At 39.0% G+C, this 16,874-nt stretch overlaps 2 protein-coding genes across 7 annotated transcripts in view; one reads left to right on the forward strand and one right to left on the reverse strand.

Moving 5' to 3' along the window:
- LOC306833516 (adenylate cyclase type 6-like) overlaps positions 1 to 13,072 on the forward strand; it is a 37,905-nt gene extending 24,833 nt beyond the window's left edge. For all 6 annotated transcript variants that reach the window (XM_079358812.1, XM_079358810.1, XM_079358813.1 and 3 more), the window contains 21 exons: positions 69 to 218; positions 2,177 to 2,298; positions 3,024 to 3,135; positions 3,438 to 3,565; positions 3,672 to 3,830; positions 4,055 to 4,196; positions 4,739 to 4,867; positions 4,959 to 4,987; positions 5,082 to 5,229; positions 5,346 to 5,443; positions 5,771 to 5,858; positions 5,953 to 6,069; positions 6,171 to 6,329; positions 6,486 to 6,661; positions 7,634 to 7,660; positions 7,781 to 7,810; positions 7,908 to 8,040; positions 8,255 to 8,518; positions 8,617 to 8,821; positions 8,938 to 9,062; positions 10,262 to 13,072. In XM_079358812.1, the coding sequence (XP_079214938.1) occupies positions 69 to 218; positions 2,177 to 2,298; positions 3,024 to 3,135; positions 3,438 to 3,565; positions 3,672 to 3,830; positions 4,055 to 4,196; positions 4,739 to 4,867; positions 4,959 to 4,987; positions 5,082 to 5,229; positions 5,346 to 5,443; positions 5,771 to 5,858; positions 5,953 to 6,069; positions 6,171 to 6,329; positions 6,486 to 6,661; positions 7,634 to 7,660; positions 7,781 to 7,810; positions 7,908 to 8,040; positions 8,255 to 8,518; positions 8,617 to 8,821; positions 8,938 to 9,062; positions 10,262 to 10,390 (2,670 nt within the window). In that variant the 3' untranslated portion in view covers positions 10,391 to 13,072. The remainder of the gene's footprint in view (positions 1 to 68; positions 219 to 2,176; positions 2,299 to 3,023; positions 3,136 to 3,437; positions 3,566 to 3,671; positions 3,831 to 4,054; positions 4,197 to 4,738; positions 4,868 to 4,958; positions 4,988 to 5,081; positions 5,230 to 5,345; positions 5,444 to 5,770; positions 5,859 to 5,952; positions 6,070 to 6,170; positions 6,330 to 6,485; positions 6,662 to 7,633; positions 7,661 to 7,780; positions 7,811 to 7,907; positions 8,041 to 8,254; positions 8,519 to 8,616; positions 8,822 to 8,937; positions 9,063 to 10,261) is intronic.
- Positions 11,257 to 16,546, reverse strand: spmip11 (sperm microtubule inner protein 11). The gene is made up of 4 exons (XM_079358815.1): positions 16,350 to 16,546; positions 15,457 to 15,633; positions 15,257 to 15,380; positions 11,257 to 11,533 (listed from the first exon to the last, which is right to left on the reverse strand). The coding sequence occupies exons 1-4, from the start codon at positions 16,438 to 16,440 to the stop codon at positions 11,482 to 11,484; spliced, it is 444 nt and encodes a 147-aa protein (XP_079214941.1). The 5' UTR covers positions 16,441 to 16,546; the 3' UTR covers positions 11,257 to 11,481.
- Between the last annotated feature and the right edge of the window lie 328 nt (positions 16,547 to 16,874).

Below are 16,874 nucleotides of genomic sequence, written 5' to 3' on the forward strand. Positions count from 1 at the left end.
ATCTACCAGTGTACTCATTCCTCCTTGGTGTCTTAAAGCTTTACCACCTCTCTCTTCCTTCTCTCCAGGTGAGCGCTAATGTCCTGATCTTCCTGTGCACTAACATCATCGGAATCTGCACCCACTACCCCGCCGAGGTTTCCCAGAGACAAGCCTTTCAGGAAACCAGAGGATATATCCAGGCCAGACTTCACCTTCAGAGGGAGAATCAACAACAGGTTGGTCTGCTCACACAATATAACACACATGTTAAGTATTTATAACCACAACAACTTTATTTCCATAGCTTGTTGCTGGAAAAGGTTTTTTTTCCTTTTCAGTAGACTCAACATCCTCAAAGCCTTTTTTTCTTCCAAAACAAGAACATGAAAATACCTATTCCATTATGCAGACCATAAGTAGCACGTGTCCAAATGTGTTTCCATGTGCAGCTTATTCCTGACATCATTTTACACTCACATAAACTTCTCCTGTCAGGCTCTTGGAGAGAGAAATGCTGAGTTGTTTTCCATTTCAATTCAATTCAAAAATGTTATTTCTCCCCGGGGGGCAATTCAAAATTTCCTGGCAGTTAGATCTGTTTTAGCTCTTCATTTTTTAATCAAGGGACACTTTTGATGTTTGACAAATATTTCCATCCCAGCTCTGTTTCTGCAGTGTATAATCAGAGGAAATTGAAACTCTTTTCACTGTTCAGAATCAGGAAGATTCCACACAGTTTTGACATGTATGTTGAAAAAACACAAACAGTTTTTTTCAGAAATGATTTTGATTATTTGAAACATGAAGGAGAGCCACTGTAAGGTTGATTTTCAGACCCCCCCCCCCCACCAAAAAAAAGAAATCTACTGTACCTTAATTCGAATAGAAACTGGGTTAGAAAGACACATTCTGACCTATGTATCTCAGAAGTCAGAACTTTTTTGAAGTGTTCTTTAAAATAAATGTGTGTCTGATGTGTCTCTGAATCCCTACCTCTTTTCATTTAATTTTTTTTCTCATTCAGTCAGAATAAAATTACCAATTAGGGCTCTCATGACTTCTGTCTGCAGCTCATTCCGTTTTTTTCTCTCTCTCTCTCTCTCTCTCTCTCTCTCTCTCTCTCTCTCTCTCTCTCTCTCACACATTCTTCTCCTCACAACATAACAGCTGTGCAGCCCACATCTGTTGCTACTGCGTTTGGATGTATATTGATGGATATTGTTTATATCCTGAGTGGAGCAGGCAGGTGTGCATGTTTGGTGCTTCATTTAGTGTAAGGATCTTAGAGTGATACAAGGTAGCAAAAGGAGAAGATGAAGATTTATCATTTATTTAAAATGTTTATGTTGCTTATTCCTCCTTAAAAATGTTGACAATTCATTACCAGAACTGCATTCCCCAACTTAAGGTGCAAATAAGTGCACTTCTTTCCCAAAGAGGGCTTAGTCTTGCTTAGTTGTTTCCTTAACATATCTGGAGGAATGAACTCAACATGAAACTTCGGCCATACCTTAATCCAAACAAACAAACAAATATTGTTCAGTTAAAAAAAAAAAGATACAACAAATTGTGACAGGTATATTAGATAGAAGAGGAAAAGTTGTTTTAAGGGGTATTCCTTAATGTTTTGTAACACTGGGTGAATATTAGGATTTTAAATACACTGGGATTGTTTTTTTATTTTTTGGGGGGAAAAAAAGTTTAATAATTTATAAAATTATAGAAGAAATGCAACATAGGGGTTAGGCGTTCTTCTTCCTACAAATTTTTTGACACTGTAAATGTACGGTAGTTTTTTTTTTTTATTATTTTAAATTATTTGTTTGAAATAAAGTAATTCATATATTCATCATTTATTCATTCATTGAAGTCATTAAAGGAACGTGTCAGCCAGTGCAATAGCTGGTCTTGAATAAAATGACACGTCTTGTATGATTCAATTCATTGTCCTTTTTTTGTCTTGTCATTGGGTTTTTCAATTGAATAAGTTGTAGGTCTTAACTGTAATAATAACACAAAGCCCAATTTCTCTGAAAAATCTCTTTAGAAGTACAGATCTGGTAAAAAAAAAAAAAATCTTCTAATAAATCAATTCTAAAACTGTTTTTATTTGATGTTACCCTTGACACACTGCACATAGACAGCAACATAGTGACATGATCTGCATTTTGTTTCTTTTTTCTGTGTTTTCCAGGAGCGTCTGTTGCTTTCAGTGTTGCCAAGGCATGTTGCCATGGAGATGAAGGCTGACATCAATGCCAAGAAGGAAGACATGATGTTCCATAAGATCTATATCCAGAAACACGACAATGTCAGGTCAGACAAGACTCTGGGCCTCAATGCCAGCATGTTACACTCATGAATATGGATTTCAGTCACTTTCTGAACCCTGTTTTCTGTTTATTAGATCAAATGTATGACAACTCGAGAGTGTTGTTTTATTTAGTCGGCTGTATCACGTCATGTCAGCATCACAACATAGCAATCAATACATGTTAAGATAAAATGCATAATTCTTAAAACTCAGTACGTTACAACGTTGAGCAAATTCTTTCTGAGATTTATGATTATCGGTGCACATAGATCCAAACGCACACTCAAACATAGACACACAAACATAAAATTTCACTCACAGTCAGAAATGGTAGAGAGGTTTGGCAGAGTGGCGGCTAATTAACACTAGTGAGGGAATACTTAATCACCAACAGCCATGATGAGATAATCCCAAAAGATGGAGAGCCTCAGCACACATTCAATTACAGCACACACTATGCACAGTCCCTGTGTCCCTCACACGAACACACACACACACACACACACACACACACAGATCTCCTTCAGGACACATTGAGGTCAAATCCCTTCTACCTATCTCAAGGTCAGCAGCTCTTTGATTTAACATAAACTAGCTGTTGTTATCTGTTATACTGCTGCTAATGCTACTGTATATATTCAACATTAAAGTTTCAGTAAAGATGTTTTATTTTTGAGAAATAATGGTGTCTTTCCCATGTCTCTCTACCTCTCGACTGTGTCCTCAGTATTCTGTTTGCAGACATCGAGGGTTTTACCAGCCTGGCCTCTCAGTGCACAGCTCAGGAGCTGGTCATGACGCTCAATGAACTCTTTGCCCGCTTTGACAAGCTGGCATCGGTAAGGAGCTCCCTAGTCCTTTGTAGCGTCTCATGCTCACTTCAATAAGTTGTTTGACTTCTTTAAGAATAGCCTTTGATGTGCCTAGTTTGCTGCCGTAGCTTTCAGGTTTTTCACAGCTAAGCTAATCTTGGCTGCATTATCCGTCCATGTGAAAGAAATACGGTATTATAAATACGGTTAGATGATATTTTATCATCTAACTCTGTGCAGCAATGCATTTTTTCCCTTCAGACAACTTAAGGACACTTTTGCAAACAATTTTTCTCTACTGTTGTGCTTTTTTTTTTTTTTTACATCAGGAGAACCACTGTCTACGTATTAAAATTTTGGGTGATTGCTACTATTGTGTATCTGGGCTGCCTGAACCAAGGGCTGACCATGCCCACTGTTGTGTGGAGATGGGTGTCGATATGATAGAGGCAATCTCGTGAGTACAGATACTGTTCCTATAAGCTTGTTCAGGAGTTGGCTGATATATAGCTCCTGTTAAAGATGTAGCATCGACAGTGATCCTCTGCGTTGTGTGTCTGCAGGCTGGTGCGGGAGGTGACAGGGGTCAATGTAAACATGCGAGTCGGCATTCACAGTGGACGTGTGCACTGCGGTGTGCTGGGACTCAGGAAGTGGCAGTTTGATGTGTGGTCAAATGATGTCACGCTGGCAAATCACATGGAGGCAGGAGGCAAAGCAGGGTTAGCAGAACTACCTTTTGTGTCAACCCAAAAGTAAAAATACTCCATAACTTGAATCAAAGTAATTCCATTAATTTCTGTATTTGTAGAAGGCAAAACTCATATATTCTACATTTATTTTTTCGAATGTTTTCCTTTTTTTATTATGCATTTCTGGCATTCTCAAGTTCTTCAAACAACAGTTCCAAAAAATCCAAAAATATGCAAATGATCTTCTTCTGCAGGAGGATCCACATAACTAAGGCCACATTGCAGTATCTTAATGGAGACTATGAGGTGGAGCCAGGCTTTGGAGGAGAGAGGAACGCATATCTGAAGGAGAACAGCATTGAGACCTTTCTAGTTCTTGGCTGCAGCCAGAAGCGGGTCAGTGCACAAAACACGCACAGCTGAAAAGGGGAAAGCGACGGTGGTCGTTGCACAGTGGTCAGGAAAATAACATGTACCAGTAAATAATTCTTTAATATTTTGGGGCTTCTTTAAAATATTCTTCTTTCTATTTTTTTTTTATTAGTTGTTTGAACATTAGCCGTTAAGCACACATTTTAGACTATGCCAACCCCTATGTGTTAAAGCCTGTGTACTGTACAACCTCACAGGTGTTTTAAATTAACGCTCCATACTAAAGCTGCTTCAACTGGTGAAGGTAATGTACAGGTCAACAGTGACAAGCCAAAGAACGGTCACATTAAGTATGGCAGAAGCACAATAGTAACAGATAAGAGTGGACAGATTTGTGAATGGAGTAATCCTCTTGATCCTGAACTGACTGTACACTTCCATCGTGGGCGTAATTCATGCCTGAATAAATAAATACCTCCTCTTGTGTATTTAGACACTTGTGTTGTCACTGGCTGTGTTGTTTTGAGAACAGTTGGTCAAGCTTTTATGTTCTTCCCTCCGAGCAGAAGGAGGAGAAGGCGATGATGGCTAAGATGCAGCGGACGAGAGCCAACTCTAACGAGGGGCTGATGCCACGCTGGGTCCCCGACAGAACCTTCTCCAGGACCAAAGACTCCAAAGTCTTCAGACAAATGGTGAGACTCCACACCAAGACACTCATAATAACAGAGCAGACTGCAAGCGTTCCTGTCAAAGTCATGTTTTCTGTCTTTTCCTCTCCTCCAGGGGATTGATGAGACCTCCAGCAAAGACAAGTGAGGACTGACTCTTGATGCTAACACTTTTGTAAAACCTCCTGTATTGCTTATCTGCATTTCTTTAACCCCATTATGTTTATGTCTTTTGCAGCCGGGGTGTTCAGGAGGCCATGAATCCTGAGGATGAAGTGGATGAATTTCTTGGGCGAGCCATTGATGCTCGCAGTATCGACCAGCTAAGAAAAGACCACGTTAAGAAGTTCCTGCTCACCTTTCAGACCTCGAGCCTGGAGAAAAAGGTTCAAACTCACACCCCTGATTACTATCTGTACTTCTCAAATATAGATCACACTAATAAAGGGAACAGGCTGCTGATCACAGCTGACCATTTTCTTCTGCTTTGTTCCTGCTGTAGTATTCCAAAAAAGTGGACGATCGTTTTGGAGGTTATGTCGCCTGTACTCTCCTAGTGTTTTGCTTCATATCATTCATACAGATCGTTGTCTTTCCACAGTGAGTACTTTATACATTTACACAATGTACATCCTCTAATATGCTCTGTTTCAGGTTGCTTTTCAACAACTGTTTGGTTCTTTTGGTCTTCGGTGTTTAAAAAAGGTTCATAGATTCCCTTCATTATGCTCAAGTTCTTCTAAATTTTGACTTATTAAAGTTGAGCTGTAATTTTTTTTGCCATTTATAGTTCTGAAGAAATCAAAGTCAGCAGCTAAAACTGCTTCAGATTCTTTGTTTTTTTCTTTTTGTTGAAGAGCTACCAAAAATATTATAGTAATAAACATCCTAAATGTTTCTCTATTCATGCATTTCTTTATCTTGCAGCACCCCGGTCATGCTGGGAATCTACATCAGTATCTTCGTTATACTTGCCAACATCCTTTTCATCTGTGCCATTTATTCATGCATTAAGGTAACACTGCTACACACATACTTTTTTAAAAACATGATTACATTTCCTGTATTTTTAAATCTACTGTGTTTCTCACTTTTATTTACTCTTGCAGCTCTTTCCTGCTGCAATGCAGACTGTTTCAAAGAAGATTGTCCAGTCTCGCACCAACAGCACCCTGGTTGGAGTATTTACCATCATCCTTGTTTTCATCTCTGCCTTTGTTAATATGGTGAGTCACAGCTCACCCAAACAAAGATGCAGTATAGCCACATGGTAAACCAACCATTTATATTGTAAGGCATGACCACTTTCTTGTGTGTGAATCTGCAGTTCGCCTGTGACACCAAGAGCTTGGCTCAATGTGTTGCTGAGAAGCTGAACACCTCCACACACCTGGTGACGCCCTGTATGATCCGCAGCTTGAATGTTTCTGTTGAAGGGGGTCTAGAGATCTGTCCTAGCCAAGGCCCCTCCTGTCCCTTTCCCGAGGTGAGTTCATTGTTAGGGCACCACTTCACTGTTTGTGTTTCCGACGCAACTGGTTGAACCATTTCAAAGAGAGAATGTCACATTTGCATTTGAGTTTCTGTGAGATCCACTGATGATAAACACCACTTTGTGACAGCGCTCTCCTTTTTGTGTCAGTATTTCAGCTACAGTGTGCTGCTGACGCTGCTGGCCTGCTCGGTTTTCCTGCAGATCAGCAGCATAGGGAAGCTGGTCCTGATGCTGCTCATCCAGCTCACCTTCCTGTTGCTGGTGGAGTGGCCACAAGTAGCACTATTTGACAACGCAGACCTCTTTGTCACCTCAAATGCCATGTAAGTCGCACGGGCTGGATGCTAATATAAAGCAATGTGTACGTGTTACCTTTGAATGAAGAATGGTTACTGAGTGTAATACTTTTTCAAATTAGAGCAACATATATTTGCAGCTCCAATTGTCAGTTTTGATCAGTGGAAGTTTGTTTTGATTGCTTTTTCTTGACATCTTTACATTTTCTACTCTAAAACAGAAAACTTTTCAGTAAGACTGTATTTGTGTCAGTTTGTATGCACAGAACTTTTGCTCATTTATAGGTGTTTAAACATGCTTTTGTTCTCTGTGTTTTAGTAGTTGTAACAAAGTATTGAAAAACAAACAAAAGACAGCTTTGTAAGGAAAGCTATATGTAACTTTCAAAAATACTGCATTTGTAGTGATACCGCCATCGGGTGAACAATTTATATATAGCTACAAGTTACATGTATGTTTTATCTAATGGGCAAATGTTTAACTGATTTGTAAATATGTAGTAGATGTTTACTGTCTATCTATGTTGCCTGTATACAATTTTCCCCGGGTCCGATTCTACTAAAGCTCCAAGCAGTGTCATTTGATTTGTGTTCCAACGTCCTCCTCACTCCACTACGCTTACAGAAATCAACAGTACAAAATACAAACTCATCACACAGTTCCGGTCTTTACCTGCACGGCCAGAGGCCACCTTCCACACACTTCTATCTGTGGATAGGATGGAGAGTGAGACACAATAACTTCTTCACAGACTCTCACGTGTATGACCACTTACCTCCTTTGTAAACAGCTCATTTGTGTATGTACGAGCACGTATGACTAGCATGCGAGGGAGAGCGAGCAACAGGTTACTAGTGCAGTTTGCCTCACAGCCAATGCAGTGTTGGTACCAATGCAGTATTGTTGAACGTTACATATAGCACCTTTAGTTTAAAATGTGGGAATTAAAAAAAAAAACAATAATCACAGAGACTAACCGTTTTATTTTTCTCTTTTAGCGGTCCAAATGAAACTAGTGCTCAATGGTAAGAAGTGAACTATTTATATAACGATTAAAAAAAAGAAACACAGCTGATACAACAATATAACAATGAATATTTGCTTTTGTAATGACCAGAATCTTTATTTTATGTTTGTACCTTTAGGTCCAGTTTCAATGAAACTTCAGAATCGTGGTAAGAATACATTTAGTGGCACTTTTAAAGTATTTGATCTCCTTTTCTATTATTTTTACTTTAATAATCCGACTATGTTCCCCCAACACTTTTGCAGCAAAATATTTGTGACCAAAGTGTCCCTGAGGGTCATGACACCAGTGATCCTCACTGTCTTTGTGCTGGCACTGTATCTGCATGCCCAGCAGGTCGAATCTACTGCACGCCTTGACTTCCTGTGGAAATTACAGGTATAAGCATTATCCACTAGAGGGCGCCATCACTTCATCTAAACTACTAACTTACCTCTTCACTGTCAAGCAAAGGGCCTTTAAGTTGTCCATCAAAATACAAAACAATGTGTGAAAATGTAATATCTGCAGTCTGGTTTTGGTAATAGATCACCCCTTAGTAATAATGAATATAAAATAAATTTATTATCTAACAAAGTGCCTCCACTTCCAGGCCACAGAGGAGAAGGAGGAGATGGAGGAACTGCAAGCCTACAATCGTCGCCTCCTCCATAATATTCTACCGAAGGACGTAGCTGCCCACTTTTTAGCTCGTGAGCGGCGTAATGACGAGCTGTACTACCAGTCCTGTGAGTGTGTTGCCGTCATGTTTGCCTCCATCAGCAACTTCTCTGAGTTCTATGTGGAGCTAGAGGCCAACAATGAGGGAGTCGAGTGTCTCCGGCTGCTCAATGAAATCATTGCCGATTTTGATGAGGTAAAATAAATTGGATTGCGTTTTTTTGTAAAGCTCAGTGTGCAGCTTTTTCTAAAAAGTTTGAAAACTGCACAAATGTCATTACCGTCTGTTCTCAGATTATCAGTGAGGAGAAATACAGGCAACTAGAGAAGATCAAGACCATTGGCTCCACTTACATGGCGGCCTCTGGTCTCAATGACTCCACCTACGACAAGGAGGGCCGTTCTCATATCACTGCACTGGCAGACTATGCCATGAGGCTGAGGGAGCAGATGAAATACATCAATGAGCATTCCTTCAACAACTTCCAGATGAAGATAGGTAATGCCACATGTTGACATTTTTTTAAGTCCTTCTTCCTCTTATGATTTTGTAGTAAACGTGCAAAAGGATCCTTACTGTTGATGAAGAAAAACTTTTTTCCCTCTTCTTTCCAGGTCTCAACATCGGACCTGTTGTAGCTGGGGTTATCGGTGCACGGAAACCCCAGTATGATATCTGGGGAAACACAGTCAATGTGGCCAGTCGTATGGACAGCACAGGTGTACCTGACTGCATACAGGTAGGATTTCTTTGACGGCTACTAAAATGTAAGCCGAATTGAGTATTTCAAGAGCAACTTCAGCTAAACCTTTTATGAGGTCATACCTTCGACCGACTATTTGAGTCTGTGTTATATTCTAAACACGACAACAACATCATTTGAATATAATAAGAACATTACTATTAGCTCTTATCAAAACCAACATTAAGAAGTGATTGCCAAAACATAAAAGCCCAACAATAAAATATGTATCAGTAAAGGAATGAAACAGAAAAACACCCTGCACTTCTTCCTTTTTAAAGGTTTTACTGATGGGCTACAGGTTATCGTTTATTATGGCTATGATGTTCATGTTTTAAAGCCACATACTCCCATTAAATTCAGTTATTGAAGTTATAGAAAATTTGGGGTAGCACACCAAACCCTGAACATCTTTATAAATTGCAAGTCTGAATGACAAAGGACAGCTAGTCATTAGCCTTAACTATTATCGCAACTTAAAGTTTAAATATTGATTAGAGCAGCTTCAAGTAAGATTTTAATTCTAAACATTTACTAAAGGCTATTTTACTGTTCAAACCCACAGGACAAAATGTTGCCACCTAAGAACTAAAATGTGAAAAATGTCAACATGAACATCCGGAAACTAAAAAGAATGAAAATATAAAAGTCTCTGACTCAGCTAGATTGTGCATATATACCCTATATTCCAGGACACACAAGTCGAGCTCCTTTTTCTACATGGATCAGCGATAACATTATGAGCCCTGACAGATAGAGTGAATACAATTGATAATCTTGGAACAATGGCACCTGTCAGTGGGTGGGACAAGTTAAGCAGTAATTGAACATTTTGTCCAAGAAGTTGATTGGTTGGTTGGGGAAGAGCTACTGTTGCTTAAATAGCTGATCAAGTTAATGCTGGTTCTGACAGGAAGGTGTCAGAACATACGATGTGCCTTTACAGGTCAGGGCTCTTAGGGCAGCAAAAGTGGGACTTACATTATATTTATTTAATTCAATTGTATTTATATAGCGCATTTCATACAAATGTCTACTCAATGCTTTCCAGAAGACAAAGATAAACCAGGGACACGGGGACCACATGTGATATTAGGGAAGGTGGTCATAGTGTTATGGCTGCTGTTTGTATTTTGTCAGCTAAGTATAAACTTTAATATAGACCTGCCTCTTCTTGTTTTTCTTTCTGCTTACAGGTGACTACAGACCTTCATCAGGTGCTTGCGGACAAAGGGTATGTGCTGGAGTGTCGCGGGGTGGTAAAAGTGAAAGGTAAAGGGGAAATGACAACCTACTTCCTGAATGATGCACCGCCCAACAGTTAGCAGCCGTGGCAGCAGCAGATGTCTGGGTGATCCCTCTGCAAGGACACAGCCGCACTAAGCAAAGGACTCACAGTGCAACGACTGGCTAAAAACTAGATATGCCATCACTTGAATCCCAAGCAAAGAGAAAAAAAACGTCAAAGACTTCAAAAGGAAAAGTGTTCTTGATGAGAGGAAAATGTTCTCATTGGACAGCCATTTTGGCCCACACATGTGGAGGGACAAGTGTTTTTCTCATGTCTAGCCTCTCTCTCAGGCTTCTTGAAAGATGCAAAGTCTGTTTATTAAAACAAACGCCTTTTAGCCTGTGTCAAATGAAGATTAACGCTGTACATAAGGCTACTTTTTTTTTAAATTTTGTGTTTTGTTCCCTGTATTTTTTATTTCACATGATTTATAAATAGGTACTCATGTTTTGTTTCTGGATTTAACTATTTATTTTGATCTCAATGTTTTGTGCAAAAGGTCCTTTATGAAAAAGTGTGACTACATACATGCACAAATATCCAGTTTATTACACGTTTATAATTGTGTATGTACATGCATATTTGTGTGTGTAAAATATATGTATAAACTGAGGAGAAATATATTGACCAAAGACTAAAGTATTTACTAAAAGCAAGGCAAGACATGTTTAATATGTTCTCGCTAAAGTCAGCAATGATCATCACCTCTGTTTTTCTGCAGAAGGTCTGAACCCTCTTTTAGCCCGACTGCTGGCAGCAAAGACTGCTTCGTAGTTTTCATAGAATATGTGAGATTTATTTATTTTGTCTATCATTCAGGCAGCAAGGAGTTGGATCACTTTAATTCAAAACTATATTACCCCAACCTCAAATCAAAATAACTTCAGACGACTAAGGATGTTATTTGAAGGTGAGTTCTATATTTCTTTTTAGGAGTTGAAGACGCTCCAGTTGGGTTGATCTTCATTTTTATGTCAGATTGGTTCCTCAGAGCTTGAGCAGCGCGTGGACAGCTGGTCTCGGTTGTATTAGTATCATCGACTGCTCCTTCCCTTTCACAGAACTTTTTTGTTTGTTGCAAATGGAAATGAAGGAACGTAAAATCACCTAGTTGTTCCAGAGCCATCAGGAGGAAACCTGGGATTTCAGCGCAGTGGTACCACAGAGCTTGATTCTTCTGTGAAGAAGAAATAAATGAAGGAAAGAAAAACATTGATTTTTGACTGAATACTGTGCTTTGTAATCCTGAAGGGGCATAACTTTTTTCACTGTGAGGTTTTTATGAGACAACAAAAACTGCTTTCTTGCCAAACATAACCGCTTTGAAGCATGTCTGATTGTGGTATCTTGTTTTCATTTTTGTTTGTTTTAACGTAGGGTATTTTGTATCACTTCTGTATTCATCATTTGTATATTCTTAATGTTATTATTATTATTATTATGAAGATTCTAATTAATTATTATACTTATTATGATGATTCCATTCCAATGAAAAGGATCAAAGACCAGCACGCTTTCTTGTAAAATGCCAGTCGTAAAGCTCAAGCTCACTGGTACCAACTGATCAACTGCAGCCAATGAATCCTGCTGTTCAGTGCTAATGTACATTACAGTGCGTCAATTGGTGATATGTGTGATCATGTATAGGAAGTAATAACCAATAGCTGCCTTTGCAGCAGAAACTGAGCAATGTATGCTCACATAAGAATCGCAGTATACACACACTTACAGGTGATTCACTGTGCTTTTTTTTATTTTATTTTTTTATTTATGCCACTACTGCAGTATTGTAAATCTCAGTCGGACTTTCAAGGTGATGTCTACTTTCCACACATAAACTTCTCAGCACTTAAAAATGACATCCCCGGTGTTAAAGAGTTGTAAAGAGGACAAGGCAGAATAAACGAACATGCATTTCTTGTATCTACAACCCTGACACTCAGTCTTTCAGTACTAATAGCTGAGTTTAATTGCCTTAAGTTATTAAAAACAATTCATAAACGAACACTGAACAGGAACTGTGCCTGCTTGCCCTGATTGGACTGCTGATGTTTGGTCAGAGAGGGAAATGGATAAGGGCTTGTCAAAGTAATCTTCAGTTAACATTTTTATTATTTCATTGATCTCCCGCGTCAACTTTTATAATTGGGAGAACTCAGCACTGATTTTAGCTCTTCTGCAACACTCAACAATGGCAATCAACAGTTGATCATGTTTGTACCAAAGCCAGCTCATGCAGCCTTGTGCTAATTGGTCCCTACTGTGCAATGATATTTGGCCTCAGGTGTGTTGGAAGCACCAGAGGACAGTAATGTAACGGAGATCACCAACTCTCAAACAAACTGTGACCAATGAAGAGTGATTCATGCAAGCAAAGAGTTTATCGAATGGACTTTAGTTTATCAAAATGTGCATTGTATGTATTCTATTTCTATTGGCTGTCCATAGACTTGTGTTGATTGTTAACTCTTGGGATGTTTTGTGGGAGAACAGGACAGGGGAGGAAGGTTGTCCCCATACTACTGAAACAGTGTTTTTTTGCTCAGGCCTGATGAATCCTTCCATATTTGTTTTTGTTTTATTTGTATTTTCCCTGAGTTGGAGAGGTTGAAAGGGGAGTGTTCCGCAAAGTTGAAAGACAAGAAGAGTTGAGGACTATGACAAAGAGAAAAAGAAAATTTTCCCATGAAGAAAAAAATAAAAAAAATAAAATTGCTGTTATGTGTGTTTATTCCTTAGCAGTGCTTCAAAATTGACTGTGGCTGTTTTAGCATGGCCTGTCGGAACAGAAGCACACAATGAATCAAGTCACCATGTATTTTTCTGGAAACACTAACTGGAGTCTCAGGGGGAACATTCAGCCTTTCATAAGGGCCATCGGTCTTCCTGATAAGCTCATCCAAAAATGCAAAGACATCAAGACGAGATCTGAGATTGACAAGACTGGTGACAACTTCAAAGCGATGGTCATAACCAGCACAAAGGTCCTCGTCAACTCTATCACCACCGGACAAAAGGCCATTATTAAGACAATCTCTGGGGAGATGAGAACATTCTTGTTACTGACTTACTGTATAATAAGTACATTACCAACTGCATAACTACTAAATATCAAATATTCTGTTATCCTCATACAACTACCTGTTGCCAGCACTACAAGTTCATACAAACTTTAATCTGTAAAGCCCATTCCTTTGCCACATCCTGTGACTGCTGCATTCTCTGCTATCTAAACATGCACAGGGGCAAAAGGTGACTTTATATAGTCTGGGTCAACAGACTTTCACACAAAATGTCGTTGTGTCCTTGGGCAAGACACTTAACCCCAAATTGCTCCCACTGCTTTGCTGGAGGCACATAATGTGTATGAATGGTAATAGTTACTTCTGAAGGTCTCACTGTATAGCTTCCAGTCAGTGTGTGAATGGCTTTGAATGGGTGTGAATGTGTAGGTGTGACAGGCAGTGTAAAAGCATAGAGTAACGTGGGAGTCTGAAGACTAATAATAAAAGCGCTATGTAAGCTCAGGTCCATTTACCATTTAATTTGGAAGGATTTTAGATATGTTTACATTTTGTCTTTTTTTCAATAACATGGTCAAGTCCCTTTAGAGTCCAGCTGTCTTATTTTAAATCAGTTTCATGGAACATAACATAACTAAGAGGCTATCTATCTGACATGGACATTAGTATAGTTAGAGAAATGGTCCAGTGTGACAGTAATGTCCAAAATGAATAAGAGTTCTGACTACTGCAAACAAACTATAAAAAGACCCAGCAAGGACTAGCTGGGATGATAAAACTTAAAGCAAAACATAGGAAACATCATCCTAAAATTATCACCCACTCTTGACTTTCCACTAACTCAACTTAAAGTAAACCTGATTAATTTGGTGAGTTACATGAATTTTGATGTGGCCTACGTCGGCCCCTGCTGGGTGGCAGTGATCATTACAGTTATACAGTAATCTGTAAATCATCCCAAAGTTGTTTTCAAGAATTTTGCCCCTGCGTGAAGGAAATAAAAAACTTGACATTTGACAGTTTCTAAATCAAACTCTGGTAGTAATATGAGCTCTTCATAACATAAATTGACAATTTGCTGAAAGGATATTGATAATGGTAGCCTGAAGAGTTCAATAGATGTATACTGTCTGACTTCATTGTAACTACATTTTCAAAATAATAATAAAACTCTCTAAATATTTAAACTGCTGTAAATATGTTTCACTAAATTGAAGCCTATTATTGTTTTTCTTTTGTGTGGATGGCTTGGGCTCAGACGTAATTGTAGAGGATAATCCAAACAAATCAACAACTAAGCAGTAGGGTCTTTAATGCTCAAATGTCCTCCAAGTCCTGGATTGGAATACTACACAATTCTGGCTGAACAACAAGCATCTAGGCATCCTGTCTTCCCACACTAAGACTTTCCTGTCAATAGGCAACACCTAAAGCCGAACTAAAAACTAGCACCGTGGATGACGCACTGGAGACAGTACAGCAGAAAAGAGTCACGTTTGGACTTCATTCCAATCACAAACAAGTAGTATTGGCACACCCTTTCCAGTTTCTGAAATATATTTGCAGCAGATGAAATATTTATACTTATGACCTTCAGAGCTACCATAAGTCAGAGCTCTAGACTATTGTCCCCAAAGATGAGCCTGCTTAAATTGAATCTCAGAAAGTCACATCAAATAGTCCTTGAAATGTATTCAGTGTGACTTTTATGTGTTTGAAAAAGTGACATATTGTACACTAATAGAACAAGATGAAGTCCCAGTCTGCCAATCACATTTTGTTAACAAACCTGTGAAAGAAACAATTTGATTACACTCACTGAAATAAAGATTATGCTTGAAAAAATCCTTAATTTAGTTCTAGAGAATGTTACCGACTTTGTCATCTCACTGTTCTTTCGAGGAAACTTCTTGACTTGGGTCCATGACTCTGGACATTTTGATGACATCCATCCATACTGTTGGTTATCAGTTAAAGGCGTTACGTACAGCTGATTTGGGGCTGGTGAACAGAGAAGACTTATAATACTTGTTACAGCTTCTGAAATGAATTGACTTTGTCTAATTTCTGTGCTTGCCTCTAGGTATTTGAACCCGTTTGACCATCTCCTTGTATCGCTTATGGCTTCCATGGTGAATGTCAGTGCTGCTGCGTGCAGGCTGCTGGTTCAACTGGCCTCTTTCTGTAAATTTGAGTGATCCCTGTTTATCTTGAAGAGATGAATGAGGAGTCTCTTTGTTGTTAATCCCAGCATCTGTGAAGAGATTATTAGAGAGTAAATCAATATTTCAATCAGATTTGTATCTTTGTGGCACTAAGCTATCTTGATTTAACTTATAATTTAATTATATTACTTGGGATTTCCTAAAAAACATTGAAATGACGAACGTGTTAAGCAGCATCAGGCACCTAAAAGATGCACAATTCATTTTGACCAAAACCAAAATCAACCAAGAACAAATTTATAGTAGAAAGATATCAAGAATTTACAAGTATCCTATTAAGTTGTTTCCATATTTAGAGTTTAAAACTGTGCTCTATAATGTATTAGTCTATATGAGCCATGTAGATCTAAATATTTGCTCAACCAGATGTGTTTATTTTCCGAGATGGATCGAGAGAATCAATCTTTAAACAAATTAGCTGCAGCCATACAGAGAGTTTGATCTTAACTATATACCCACTGGTTGATGCAAAGTTTCAATGTGATTCCCAAAGTAAAAAACCCCCCAAAACAAACAAAAATAAAGTACGCATTGCCCAATCTTACCCACAGCCTATCAGCATGCTCGTTACATCAGCGCTTCTGAGTTTCAAAGATATTAAAGTAACTTATTTAAATAAGCATTATTAGGCTGCATCTTTGCAGTTTTAAAGTTTCCTATTATCTGAAGCTTTCGTTGACGTTAGGTCAAACAAGCAAAAAGTTAGGTAGGTAGGCTAACTGAGACGACGTAAATGTCCTCTTACCCTGAGGATAAAGCGTCCTTTTCGGATTAACAATCATTTTATCGCCTATTGGATATTGATAACCAAGGTTCGTCAAACCGAAAAATGCCATAATAGTCTTTCAGCCCGGTAATCAAGCTTTTAAAACGATAGACAAAGAGAGGCAGGCTGCTGAATAAATCACAATCGGTTTCGGCATCACCATGGTAACGGCTGTGTGTCACGGTGAGATTTATGGAACTGAACCACACACACACACACACACACACACACACACACACACACACACACACACACACACACACACACACACACACACACACACACACACACCTCATCTGCCTCATCTGAAAGCGCTCTGGTTGCCAAAAGACATGGTGGTGATGAAGAGTAGTTGGAGGACCCCCCCCGCCCCCCCCCCCCTCTAGAAAGGCCACTGGTCCCAATAACATGACACCCACTGTGCATTGATAACATCCGTTGAACAGAAAGACTGTTGTTTGCCTTCACACCAGCAGGGGGCTCTTTCTGCACCCGACCTCTTCA

The sequence above is a fragment of the Symphodus melops genome (genome assembly GCF_947650265.1).
Source record: "Symphodus melops genome assembly, chromosome: 13".
Classification (NCBI taxonomy): Eukaryota; Metazoa; Chordata; class Actinopteri; order Labriformes; family Labridae; genus Symphodus; species Symphodus melops.

Excerpts from the sequence above, each read along its gene's own strand:
- spmip11 (XM_079358815.1), bottom strand. The coding sequence starts at position 16,440 with ATGGCATTTTTCGGTTTGACGAACCTTGGTTATCAATATCCAATAGGC. Across the intron at positions 15,634-16,349 it reads AAGGACGCTTTATCCTCAGG|ATGCTGGGATTAACAACAAA; the intron begins GTAAGAGGACAT and ends ATCTCTTCACAG. Across the intron at positions 15,381-15,456 it reads ACGGGTTCAAATACCTAGAG|CCCCAAATCAGCTGTACGTA; the intron begins GCAAGCACAGAA and ends TCTGTTCACCAG.